Consider the following 14112-nt stretch of genomic DNA (forward strand, 5'->3'; position numbering starts at 1 on the left):
ACTGCACGTCTCTCTTTCCATACCTATTCATCTGTGTGTGCAGCGTGGCGTAGCCGTGTGTGCTCTCGGTATGCATTCCTGTATGCATGATCATGAGCTTCTGCATGGGAAGATAGCAGCCGTGCCTGTGTGTGTGTGTGTGTGTGCGTGCGTGCGTGCGTGCGTGCGTGCGTGCGTGCGTGCGTGCGTGCGTGCGAGGGTGCTCCTGCGTGTTGTAGTCAGAGAGCAGTATGGTTTGAAGTGACCCTCCAGATGAAACGGTAGTAGTAGACTGTAGAGGCTGTGAAGTAGACTGTGTGATATCAGTCTGTCACACAACTACAAACGCTCGTTGTTCTCCAGCTCTGAATGAATCATGTCCCACGTGTCTGTTTTAGGGATGTCACGGTACCAGAAATCTAGTAGTCGATACCAATACCGGTGAATTTCCACGATTCTCGATACCCAATTCGATACCACGGTAAAAAAAACCTGTAGTGTGTCCATGTGTCTGTATCCATCCTCAGACTGCAGTCGTTTAAACTCACTGACATGGTGACATTTCACTGGTAAAGGCTTCCAGAGGTGGGACTAAGGCATTGTTTTGCAAGTCACAAGTAAGCAGGGTCTGAAATGAACTTCCTGCCACAGGTCATAAGTCTCTCTAATATCTATTTTATATTGATGTGAAAACATCTCCTTCAAACAACCAAAAAACTTAATTTTTACGAGATTACATTTGAACACATCATGATAACGTTGTAATTTACCTTCACACAATAGTCCTTTTTCCTGAGCAGACTTTGAATGCCACATAATGATAACTGAATGGCAGTGAAGTGGCGGATGTCCTGATGGTTTCACCCGCCACTACCAACAGTTTATCCATATTTAGCGGGTGGCGGGTGGTGTAACTTCAGACCCTGCAAGTAAGTTTCAAGTCTGTGACTCAAGTCCCAACTCAGGTCTCGAGTCCTAAACGGACCATATGAGCTCTTCACCAACTGTAAGGTGATTTTAACAGCAGAGTAACTGGATCCATCTGGTGCTCAGTAACACAACGTTAGTTCTTCATGGGTTTCTCCTGAAACCTGATTGGATGCTGTTGGATCGGTTAAACTAAGTGGATCTGGGTTAAGTGAAAGATAATCAAATGCAAGTCCCAATAACATTCACCGGAAGTCCAGAGTTCAATAAAAAAACAAAACACCACTTTTCAGAGATTTAGCAATAAGCAATGAAAGATAGAAATTCAGTTTGTTCAGTTCAGTTTTTTCCTCCATGAGTGAATCCTCTTCTCGAACATAAAGGATCTCTGGATCTCTGGATGTCTTGATCTCACCGCTGCATGGCGCTGTTGTGTGTGTGAGTCAAACTCCGACACAGAGAGCAGAGGACAGAAGCAGCTGGTTTCTGAGGGTATTCGCGGGTGTTAATTGGGACCCTGAAGGCATCGTACGGTTCCGCCGGTACTGTAGAAAACCAGTACCGTCACGTTTTTAGACTTTTGGCATCGACTTGGTACCGACGTACCGGTTCTCGTGACATCCCGTCTGTTTCTGTAGGAGTTGTGTAGATTAGCCTTCAGGTGTAGAGGCCTGCATGGTCAGGTGTGTGTGTGTGTGTGTGTGTGTGCTGCTCACACACGTTTGCATGTGAATGTGTCTGATATTCTATCAGGATGTTTAATGGTATTGTGTATTGAGTGCACGTGCATGCTGTTTGGTGCCACTCTGCTTGTATCTGGGTCCACCTGAGCGTGTCTTCTTCTTCTTCTGTGACAGACTGTGTCGGCCCCTGGGATTCCCTTTCTACAGCCCACACTGCCCTGCAGGAAGTGACCCTCGACCCCTACCCGACTCCATCGCTCTCATCCCACCCAGCCTCCGCCCCGGACTCCCCTCATCAGCTCCATCTAGAGGCCACAGCGTGCACGGCAGACAAAGCTCCACAGCTACCAGACCACAGCTCCATGAGAGGGGCTACAGGTGGCAGGTCCACCCAGCAGAAGAGCATCATCAGGGGGTCTGGAGAGGTGGACTGTGGACCAGGGGACAGACAGCCTCGGCCTTTGCCTCCCAAAGCTGTCCTGGGGAGGTCCGTTGAAAGAAGAGAGAGACAGAGGGAGACTTGCTCCCCCTGCTGTGAGAGGAAGGGCGTGCACACACAGGCGCTGAGCACTGTCTGGCCCTGGGACCCGTATGTGAGTGTGAACGGAGCCTCTCTAGGCGCTGGAGACGGACCTGTCAGCCTCCAGGAGAGGCTGGTGTCCCGAGGTCTGTTCCCCAGAGAAGAGGAGAGGGCCGGTGGCCACGGCGGGCTCTGCTGCCCCTCTAAAACCCTCGAAGATCCTCCGGCGAGGAGCGCAGCGGCCTCCCCAGGGCCCTGGAACGTCCCTGGTTCTGACAAACTGCCCGGCACCCTGAGGTCCTGGACCTCCACAGTGAGCAGGTAGAATGGATCCTGCTGGTTTGGACCGGGTCACACTATCTGGCTCCTCATTCAGTCTGAGAGAAGCAGTAAATCCCCCCCCACCCTCTCTTTCTGTCCTGTTTTCTTCTCCATCTTCTTCTAAGATCATATTTTATGTTTCATTTGTTCTTACCAGATAATTATGAATTATTAATTATTACACCCACCACCTTAAAAAGCAGAGGAACTTTCACAGCTATTGTAACATACAGTATCAAACTGTTGGACCCTCAGATGTGACGGTTAATGTTCTGATCTCAGACGGTTCTGAGCGGAGCTGTGCTGTCCACGCGTACCTTTAACTGCTCCACCGGACCGGCCTCAGACCGGATCGGGCTCAGACCGGATCGTAACCTCAGATCTCAGATGGAACGCGGTTCCTCGCAGGAAAGAGAGACGTATGTCCATCCAACAGATTTACTTTTGCTCCATTTTCTCTGAGCAGTGGGACGAGTGAGACTAAAGACCTGTCAGAGGGAGGCAGAGACACGGACACTCCTGGAGGACACGGCACTGACCCCAGAGACGGCCCGGTTAACCCCCCATACGTTAGATCTCACATGCCTACCGATATATCATATACTGTAAATGTAAAGATGTGAACAATATGTACATTTGGTTGTCTCAGAAGCGTCCCTGTAGGTGTTTCTGAGGCCGTGTTGTAGTTAGAGACATTGTAAAGAAAAGAGAACAAACACCAGGACGCTATTTCACGGCCTCGTCTATTACTACATATCAGAGACTGTGTCGGTCAGCGGACCCGGACCGCCGAGGGAGGCGGCGGTCGCCTGCATGGATATAAACCACCATGTCTTTATACAGGGACTCACATGTCTTTTAGAGGTAGAACATAGAGAGGACGTCCTCTGTGGAGCCGACCAGTTGGAACTCACGTGAGACAAAAAGAAAATCTTTTTTTTTTCATCAGATTGAACGTTTGAGTTTGAAGACAGTCGGCTTAGTGAGAACTCATCATCCTGTTCTGAGTTATGTATCACAACCAGTCCACCATGCAGTCATTGAGCCGTGTTGTGTTCATTTAATGCTCAACGGAAGACTTTAGTCCAGTCTATATCTCCCATTTCTATGCCTTTTACTGTGCTAAGTGTACCACATCACTGTGGGAGAGGGGCATCGGTGTGGGGGGGGGGGGAGGCCGATGGTTAGGAGGTGGGGCCGAGTGCCTTACTCGAACTAATGCAGAGCTGCTGAATGCAGAACAGATGTTACTGAGCGTGCACAACAGATGTTACTGACCGTGCACACGTATCAGCACACTGTTGAGTTGTGGAGCCGGTTTCCTTCTGACTGAACACCGAGCAGCAGTATATATATACATATATACGTATATATAATATATATACGTATATATGTATATATACACTATATATATAGTGTGTATATATATATATATAGTATATATATATATATATATATATAGTATATATACATATATATATATATACTATATATATATGTATATATGTATATATATATACTATATATATATATATATATATGTATATATATATATATATACTATATATATATATATATAGTATATATATATATATATATAGTATATATACATATATATATATATACTATATATATGTATATATAGTATATATATATATATATATAGTATATATATATATATATATATATATATATATACATATATATATATATATATATATATAGTATATATATATATATATATAGTATATATACATATATATATATATACTATATATATATATATATACTATATATATATATATATATAGTATATATACATATATATATATATACTATATATATGTATATATGTATATATATATACTATATATATATATATATATATATGTATATATATATATATACTATATATATATATAGAGAGAGAGAGAGAGAGAGTTATCCTGATGCACTCTTTTCAATGTCAGTGATCGCCCTCGTCCCCTAGTGCTTCAATGGGGACACGATGTAGCCTGTAGCATTACGTCCTCTTCTTAGAGTCCTCTGGGAGAGTGGAGCTGTGGACATGTCTCACAGTGGACCGTCAGACGAGTCTCATTTCAGCTTTATTTCTCTATTCTGTAAAGAAAACCAGTTCAGTTTGTGTTGTTGCAGAAACCCACGACTTCAGATGACCTGTGGAACACTAATGCATTGAAACGTGTGTTCCGTCACAGAGTTTTGATACCGGCAGAGTCGAGGCATGCTGCTATTAAACTGAGACACCCGACATGAAGTCACTGTCCTCCAACGTCTCTCCATTTTCATATCCGCCATTTCTCTCAACAAGATATTTGCTGTCATTAAAAATTAATCACCAGAGCACTGAGTACTGAGGTCTGTACTACGAAGCAGGGTTTAGGGGTTAGCGAGGTAATTTAAGGGTTAACCCTTCAGGGTTTTCTGTCCTACGAAGGTGGTTCACTTCTTACCGGGGTAGATCACCATGGTAACTGATGCTGAACAGCTGACCTGCTCCGGAGCAGGTTCTGTTCCAGATAAGAGATCAACTCCTATAAAAGCACCTCCTACTGACCAATCAGAGCTCGGTGAGCGGATCGTATGATAATATTACACACATATGAAGAAGTTACCGTCATAATCAGACTAAAAACAACTCAGTTTAAACTGACAGATGCAGGAAGAACAGCTGGATTCATGCTGTGGGTGTTCACCACTTTGAATTATATTTTTATATTTATTATTTGACTTGGTCTTGAGTCCGTTTCACACCGCCGGAGACGGGACGCAGCTGAAAGAAGGTTCAAATAGTCATAGACACCACGTTCTCATTGATGGGCTTGATTAGGTGTGATCCATTCATCCGTTACACTTTTAAAAGCTGTTTATATCTAGACGACTATATCTGACTTTTGAGTGTTCCGTTAAATTAATAAGTCTGTTAATTTACACATTCACACATCAGGAGTTTTTTATTTCACCAGCTGTCCTTCCTGCATCTGGCAGCTTCAACTGTTACTGTTAGTCTGATTATGTGTTTAACTTCTTCATATCTGTCTAATATAGTTTACTCTTCCTTTGTTAAATGTGTCTCTCTGCCTGTCTGTCTGCAGTCTGTAGACTTGTTCATGTCTGTGATTGGTCAGATGCTGTAAACACCTCCCCGTTCATGTGAACGCGCTCACAGCCAGACTGAGAAACTCTGGGTTGACTTACCGAGTTGATAACCAGCGTTGTAGGACCGCTTAGCGTGATCTCGGTTGTTAGAGTTAGTGAAGCCAGATAACGAGAAGATACCCTGGAGATGATGAACTGGCTTCGTAGTACAGACCTCTGGAGGACCAGAGTCAGACCAGAGTCAGACCAGAGTCAGACCAGAGTCAGACCAGAGTCCTCCAGTACTCAAAGAAAGAGAAGTTCAAAAGAATCACAGTTCATTGTGACAGTTTGACTGAATGCAGCAGGACGGCAGATCTAAGCTGTACTTGTGAACCGGTTTAGACCGACTGGTTAACTGCTTTTTGCGAGACGATGCACCTGCAGACTGGGACACTGGGACACTTGGACACTTGGACACTAGGACACTAGGAAGACCTGAGAAGTTGAACTGTGGTTGATGTGGTTTAAACCGGTTCAAGGTGTCAGCGAGGAGCTGGAGAACACGCCGTGAGGCTGGAGAACACGCCGTGAGGCTGGAGAACACGCCGTGAGGCTGGAGAACACGCCGTGAGGCTGGAGAACACGCCGTGAGGCGGGAGAACACGCCGTGAGGCTGGAGAACACGCCGTGAGGCTGGAGAACACGCCGTGAGGCGGGAGAACACGCCGTGAGGCTGGAGAACACGCCGTGAGGCGGGAGAACACGCCGTGAGGCTGGAGAACACGCCGTGAGGCTGGAGAACACGCCGTGAGGCGGGAGAACACGCCGTGAGGCTGGAGAACACGCCGTGAGGCGGGAGAACACGCCGTGAGGCTGGAGAACACGCCGTGAGGCGGGAGAACACGCCGTGAGGCTGTAGGAACGTGTTCACTGTATGTACAAATGTCAAAGTTCAGAAAAGGTGAAAGAAGATGTCCTCCAGCCCTCTGTCTCCGTCCAGGCCGTCCGTCCCCCCGTCTCCCCGTCCCCCCGCCTGCTGTGAGTGATTTTATATACAAAAAGAAAAAACCCGCTTTATTGGAACCGGTGAAGGACGGCACGTTCATGAACCCCCCCGTTGAGATCAAGTATAACTGTGTAGTGTTAACTGTGTATTATTCACCTTGTACAGCTGTATTCCTACAAATATGGTTTACTGTATCATTGATACTGTAGTTTCAAAGACGTGAACAACTATTTTTATGAAATGCGACAGTACTGATATATTACATTTTGCTAAAAAACTAAAAACTTGTTTACTGAAAGATATTCTGAGATACTGTCAAATAAACTCTTGACATGGTGTAAAATATTCACTCGTAGGCTGTTTTACTTTAAACCACCTTAAAGTGGAGACTCGAGCATCCTATGAAACAACAATAATAATCCATTTAGTTGTTTATTAAAGCAAAAATGGTAAATTTTCTAAAGTTCCAGCTTCTCAAGTGTTGCTGCTTTCGTTTTATAACATTCGAAATTAATATTTTTTGGGGTGACGGTTGGACAAAACAAGACATTTGAAGACGTAACTTTGGACTCACAATCTTTGGGATCATATTTTATCGACCAAATGATTCAACTGATGAATGAAAAAAATATATAAAATGCAAATCTAAAAGAAGAGCGAGCTCTCAGTGCTGGAGACACTGAGGTGAAAGAAACGCAAATCATTCACACATTTTCTACACATGCAGTCAGTTGAATTTGTTTTGGTTAGAAATATTTAAGTTCATAGAAAACATTTTTAAAACCCGTGTATGTTAAAGAAGAGCAAACGATACTCAGGGAAACCTCCAGTCGGTCTTAAAGGTAAAGATGAACGGTACTTACTTACTACGTTCAAAATTGGTTTATAAACTATTGGAATAACAAACTGTAAATTACATGAAAACAACCTCGAAAAAATATCAAACGCACAATACTCAAAAATTAAAGTAATCATTAGCAGCAGCCACGAGGTGAGACGATACCAGAAACAATATTCATATTAATGTTAATATTAATAACGGGTCCACATCAAGTTGAAAGTGGATTTTATTTAATAAATCAGCCTCGTATTTGTAACACTAATTTACACTCATAGGCACACTGTTGGAACAATTTTAAACCCCTTCTAGTATCTCACACAATCCCCCCTTTATCCCCCCTTCACCCCCTCCCAGATCCACGACCAGATCCACGACCAGATCCACGACCAGATCCACGACCAGATCCACGATAACGCAGATAATTAGTGTTGCAGCAGCGTTCCAGTGAAAATGACAGATAGTTAGTGGAGGTATGGATTATAATCCTTCACAGGTGGACTGACAGTCACGTCGGAATCTTTAACACACCCAATAAAAAATTTAAAAATACAAATATTTACACACTTGTGAACAAAGCCGGGACGTCATCCATAATAAAACAAGCTGTAAACATGTTGCCAGCGTCGCGTTGCTGTCTGGAGGGTTAGGCAGAGATGGTGAGCTGACGGTCAGCTGAGATGTAGACTCCTTATTCAGCTTCATTTTCTGGAGGAATGGAGGTTTCACTGTCCGGCTGCTCGTTCAGAGGAGCCTCCTGGGAAAGAAGAACAGAAACACAGAGAATGATCACAGTAAAACAGTGAATAGGTAAAGTATCCAGTTACATTCCAATTCAAAATAAGTAGTGTCTACGAGGTTAAAGGTCATGTTGTTTGCTCACCTTAACATGTTTGTAGACTCCCATCTGGAAACGGCAGCAAACAACATCAACCAAGAATCCCACCACACCGTGGAGCATCCCTGCAAATCAGACAAAGATCCGTTTAACTGCAGCCGCTGATGCTCATTTTACAGTCTGAACGTCTGGACGCCTGGACGTCTGAACGCCTGGACGTCTGAACATATGGACGTCTGCACATCTGAACATCTGAACGACGTCTGAACGTCTGAGCGTCTGCCCTCACCAGCAGAATCACTCCTCTACTATTGAAACTTGGACCCTGCCAGTACCTCCATCATCTCCTCCCGTTACCTTTAGTCATTCTGTGAGAACACCTACCTGGCTATTCAGTTTTAAAGGTGATTTGCTGGAGTAGATGAGAAGATTAGAGGACAGTAAATGTCTTAAGTCCTGCTTTAGGTGGTAAACAAACGGAGGCTTGGGCAAACACACATACATCTAGATTTTAAAAATTGCATTACCATGCACAACTAACTATAGAGTGATATTGTGCTTTTAGCTGACGTGTGTCTCCTCACTGTGTTGAGCGATGCTCCTTCATGTCTATGTAGAGCGAGCACAAGCGCCAGCAACAGGACGCTGACTTTAGGTGACTTAACGGACATTTCTGATTCTTACAAACAGTCCCTTTAAGTCTCTGCAAGTTGATTTTCATACTAATAATATATAACAAATGAAAAGCACTCAACGGCTGCCCAGAGGTCAGGAAAGCAATGTGAATATTAACAGCAGCAATTTAGCGAGCCGTATTTAAAGTACAGGCTAAAACATGACAAAGCTCCAGTGTGTTCCTTTAATCTGGAACACTACTGATGAGTTTATCTACCTGTTGTAGAGAATACGCCTCCGATGATGCCACAGAGTCGGACCAGAAACTGCCAGAGAGGCATGTGCTGCTCGGTGACTCGGACCATCAGTGAGCTGATATCGTATTTCATAAAGATCCCTGAGACTCCGTGGCTGCCTGCAGCGTGGTTGATCACTCGTTCCTGCAGAGCATGAAGAGGAATACTAAACATATATACACCGATACACAGATAGAATACTACACAAACATAACGAGATGTACACCGTCTGTCACCTACCCGCTCTGTGACGGAGTACTGGTGTGTGTCTGCTGAGACCTGGTAGGTGTTCAGTTTGGTCGGCACGATGGTGATGAAGTACTGAAACATGTGGTTAGCTGGAGATAATAATAATAATAATAATGTTAGCTCAGTGGAAAGACAGAAATTAGGATAAAAAGTGATTCATGTTTGACAACGCAGGCGTACATTCAGGAGAGACTTTCTCTGTGCCGTCCAGAGGGCTGATGATCCCGGGGATCACTTCTCCAAAGGACAGGTGGTCGATCCGGTGAGAGAAGTTATACGCTGGGACACAAATCAAAACAATTCATAATCATCAAGTGAATGAAACTGCAACCACAGTTTTAATGTACAGAGTGAATATCATCACCATGTTACCAAAGTATGACAACATTCGTTGAGTGGACATGTGTAGATATATATATCTATATACTCATATACTCACTGTCATGGCTGACGAGTGCAGCTAGATGGGCGTGGCCTCTGGGATGTGGGATGGACCTGAGCAGGATGAAGAGGTTTAATCTCTAAGGGTCCTTCCAGATCTCAGACTGCAGCTGCTCTTACAGAGTACGTACTGTTGTATGCAGTATACATACAACTGGGACAAACTACTTCATCATAACATTGTGAACGTTTGTGGGTCAGAACAGCCAGAACATCCTGCTGGTTTACATCCTGCAGAATGTGACCGGATGTAGCAGGACATCCTGCTGGTTTACATCCTGCAGAATGTGACCGGATGTAGCAGGACATCCTGCTGGTTCACATCCTGCAGAATGTGACCAGATGTAGCAGGACATCCTGCTGGTTCACATCCTGCAGAATGTGACCGGATGTAGCAGGACATCCTGCTGGTTTACATCCTGCAGAATGTGACCAGATGTAGCAGGACATCCTGCTGGTTTACATCCTGCAGAATGTGACCAGATGTAGCAGGACATCCTGCTGGTTCACATCCTGCAGAATGTGACCAGATGTAGCAGGACATCCTGCTGGTTCACATCCTGCAGAATGTGACCAGATGTAGCAGGACATCCTGCTGGTTTACATCCTGCAGAATGTGACCAGATGTAGCAGGACATCCTGCTGGTTTACATCCTGCAGAATGTGACCAGATGTAGCAGGACATCCTGCTGGTTTACATCCTGCAGAATGTGACCAGATGTAGCAGGACATCCTGCTGGTTTACATCCTGCAGAATGTGACCAGATGTAGCAGGACATCCTGCTGGTTCACATCCTGCAGAATGTGACCAGATGTAGCAGGACATCCTGCTGGTTCACATCCTGCAGAATGTGACCAGATGTAGCAGGACATCCTGCTGGTTTACATCCTGCAGAATGTGACCAGATGTAGCAGGACATCCTGCTGGTTTACATCCTGCAGAATGTGACCAGATGTAGCAGGACATCCTGCTGGTTCACATCCTGCAGAATGTGACCGGATGTAGCAGGACATCCTGCTGGTTCACATCCTGCAGAATGTGACCAGATGTAGCAGATCATCCTGCTGGTTCACATCCTGCAGAATGTGACCGGATGTAGCAGATCATCCTGCTGGTTTACATCCTGCAGAATGTGACCGGATGTAGCAGGACATCCTGCTGGTTCACATCCTGCAGAATGTGACCAGATGTAGCAGGACATCCTGCTGGTTCACATCCTGCAGAATGTGACCAGATGTAGCAGGACATCCTGCTGGTTCACATCCTGCAGAATGTGACCGGATGTAGCAGATCATCCTGCTGGTTCACATCCTGCAGAATGTGACCAGATGTAGCAGGACATCCTGCTGGTTCACATCCTGCAGAATGTGACCAGATGTAGCAGGACATCCTGCTGGTTCACATCCTGCAGAATGTGACCGGATGTAGCAGATCATCCTGCTGGTTCACATCCTGCAGAATGTGACCAGATGTAGCAGATCATCCTGCTGGTTTACATCCTGCAGAATGTGACCGGATGTAGCAGGACATCCTGGTACTTTTGGGCTTGCTGCATTGACATACTGTGTATTGGGACATACTAGATATTTTTCTGCCGTACTAGACAGTACAGTAGTATGAGTATGAGTAATGGAACACACAGTGTGTGTTACAGCCGTGTACTGTAGATACATACTTGCCAACGGTAACATGGAAGTTTCCCGCCACCTTGTTGACGTACAGGTGTCCGTGTATCCTGCAGGCACTGAGGGTAGTGGTGCCGTCCTCACTACGGGGGGGGAGAAGGAGCAACACAATGGTTTGAACAGGTTTGAACACTCTCTTGTTTATATTTGTAATCCTATTTTAATAACCATCTCTCAGTTCCAAAGAGTTGATGTTGAGGATGTTTAGGACCTTTTAGGCTGAGCAGGAGGAGCTTCTTTAATGGCAGCCTTGAAGATGACGTCCTGGAGAGCGTGCTCCACCCGGAGACGCTCCTGGATGTGCAGTAGTGTCCTAACAGAGAGAGGGACGGAGACATGAAGGAGACAAAAACTCACTTGGAATGAGATAAAAAAATAAAAACAATCACAATGGATGAAACAGTATTTTAAATTTGAGAAAAGGAAGCTTTCATCATACAGTAAACTTTACCAGCTTGTTTGCTCTACACATCAGGTAACATGTATTTCCTGCTCTGCTAGGCTACCGTTAGTCTGCTGATCTGTGAATACTGTATGAAGACGAGAGTTTTCCTCTCCTGCCACCGTGGCAACAGTTCTACCGGACACTCAGTTCTAAAAGCTACGCTTCAGAACTACTAGAAATACTCGGTCATCGGTACCTGACATTAGAAATATGGAATATCATATCATTAATCATTGCCTATTTTTACCTGAAGGATTGTTTTTTTATAATAATATTTATTAACATATGAGAAACCTGTTTGCCATGATGACCTGATATTTGAACCTGCCAGTCAACATGTACTCTGTATCTGACAGGTGGAAGGTCTCTTTCCTGAGAGACGCTGGGATGTTTATGTCACTGACAACTGAATTTAGATGTAATGTAAATGACAGAGCTGAATAATGCTGAATGAAAATGCTCCTGTATTCCTTCAGGGAGGGTTCATATATACATGTTAAGAGGTGTAACTGTTATTCTTACATGTGCCATAACCTCTGCTCTGGAGAGAGCTCAAAGTTGACCTGAAATGTGACAAAACACAGATAATTAACTTTACTGCTGTTACACAGAGAGAATATAGAATCTGTTTTAAATAAGCTGTGACTGCTCAGTGAAGGCGCTGCTCGTACTCACTGGTTCATATTTTAAACCATCAGAAGCGACCATGTTCTCTGCCAGATCCAGAACATCTGCTCCGATATCTGCAGTCACATATAGAAACATCCTTCCTCATTCTCTCTCTCTGCAGCTGGAATACTAATGAATATCACAGCTTCTGTTGGTACTTACATTGACATCTCATGGCCACCGTGATGTCAACATTTATCCTCAGCTTACTGGAAGAGAAGAGAAGATGCAGTTAGGAGACAAACACACTGGACTGAAGCACAATGATCATCTCCTCTTCATCTCCTCTTTACCTGCTGAAGTCTTTGTCCACCTCATACTCATACTTCATCCAGGTGTTTCTGTACACGAAGAACTCCAGGAAGGCGAGGACAGCCATGAGAGTGAAAGCTATCAGAGACACTGGAGAGACAGAGAGAGACAGAGAGAGACAGAGAGGGCATCAGAATGAGGTGTAACCTTATATAAAGGATGCTACCTGAGTCTACCTGAGTCTACCTGTGGTTGACCTGTGTGGGTTACCTACCTGTCCCCCCGCTGGCTGTGGACTCCACGTAGCTCTCGGGGACTTTAGGGAAAGCGTCCAGCTCCTTGACCAGACCCAGAGCCTTCTTCTTAGTCAGTCTCCTCATGGTGCCAGAGAGCAGAGACTCACTACCTCATTAAGAGAGACTAACTCACAGACCTGGAGGTTCTAGCAGCTCGTTGATGTTCAGTTCTCTGGTCGATGTGAAACCTTCTGCTCCTCTTCAGCTCCTCTTCTGCTCCTCTTCAGCTCCTCTTCTGCTCCTCTTCTGCTCCTCTTCTGCTCCTCTTCTGCTCCTCTTCAGCTCCTCTTCTGCTCCTCTTCAGCTCCTCTTCTGCTCCTCTTCAGCTCCTCTTCTGCTCCTCTTCAGCTCCTCTTCTGCTCCTCTTCTGCTCCTCTTCTGCTCCTCTTCAGCTCCTCTTCTGCTCCTCTTCAGCTCCTCTTCTGCTCCTCTTCTGCTCCTCTTCTGCTCCTCTTCAGCTCCTCTTCAGCTCCTCTTCAGCTCCTCTTCAGCTCCTCTTCTGCTCCTCTTCAGCTCCTCTTCAGCTCCTCTTCAGCTCCTCTTCAGCTCCTCTTCTGCTCCTCTTCTGCTCCTCTTCAGCTCCTCTTCAGCTCCTCTTCTGCTCCTCTTCTGCTCCTCTTCAGCTCCTCTTCAGCTCCTCTTCTGCTCCTCTTCAGCTCCTCTTCAGCTCCTCTTCTGCTCCTCTTCTGCTCCTCTTCAGCTCCTCTTCAGCTCCTCTTCTGCTCCTCTTCTGCTCCTCTTCAGCTCCTCTTCAGCTCCTCTTCTGCTCCTCTTCAGCTCCTCTTCTGCTCCTCTTCTGCTCCTCTTCTGCTCCTCTTCAGCTCCTCTTCAGCTCCTCTTCTCTCTGCTGACGATGAACATCACAGCTGCTAGCATGTTAGCAACACAGCTAACACTTCATGCTAATTTAGCTAAGCTAGGTAGCTAGCCTGCCTCCGGATGCTGCTCT

At 45.1% G+C, this 14112-nt stretch overlaps 2 protein-coding genes across 11 annotated transcripts in view; one reads left to right on the plus strand and one right to left on the minus strand.

Moving 5' to 3' along the window:
* Window positions 1-3472, plus strand: part of magi2b (membrane associated guanylate kinase, WW and PDZ domain containing 2b) — a 122530-nt gene extending 119058 nt beyond the window's left edge. For 6 of the 10 annotated variants that reach the window (XM_074634164.1, XM_074634162.1, XM_074634161.1 and 3 more), the window contains one exon: window positions 1764-3472. In XM_074634164.1, the coding sequence (XP_074490265.1) occupies window positions 1764-2434 (671 nt within the window). In that variant the 3' untranslated portion in view covers window positions 2435-3472. The remainder of the gene's footprint in view (window positions 1-1763) is intronic. The other 4 variants (XM_074634166.1, XM_074634170.1, XM_074634171.1 and 1 more) reach the window with 2 other exon arrangements.
* Window positions 3473-7587: 4115 nt separating this feature from the next.
* On the minus strand, window positions 7588-14112 carry LOC141766999 (endoplasmic reticulum-Golgi intermediate compartment protein 2-like). The gene is made up of 14 exons (XM_074634261.1): window positions 13385-14112; window positions 13142-13351; window positions 12909-13017; window positions 12778-12824; window positions 12622-12689; window positions 12469-12509; window positions 11713-11814; window positions 11492-11584; window positions 9814-9869; window positions 9555-9653; window positions 9366-9463; window positions 9107-9269; window positions 8260-8339; window positions 7588-8133 (listed from the first exon to the last, which is right to left on the minus strand). Exons 2-14 carry the CDS (start codon window positions 13245-13247, stop codon window positions 8068-8070), a joined length of 1128 nt encoding a protein of 375 aa, XP_074490362.1. The 5' UTR covers window positions 13248-13351; window positions 13385-14112; the 3' UTR covers window positions 7588-8067.

The sequence above is a fragment of the Sebastes fasciatus genome, chromosome 4 (genome assembly GCF_043250625.1).
Source record: "Sebastes fasciatus isolate fSebFas1 chromosome 4, fSebFas1.pri, whole genome shotgun sequence".
NCBI classification, from domain to species: domain Eukaryota; kingdom Metazoa; phylum Chordata; class Actinopteri; order Perciformes; family Sebastidae; genus Sebastes; species Sebastes fasciatus.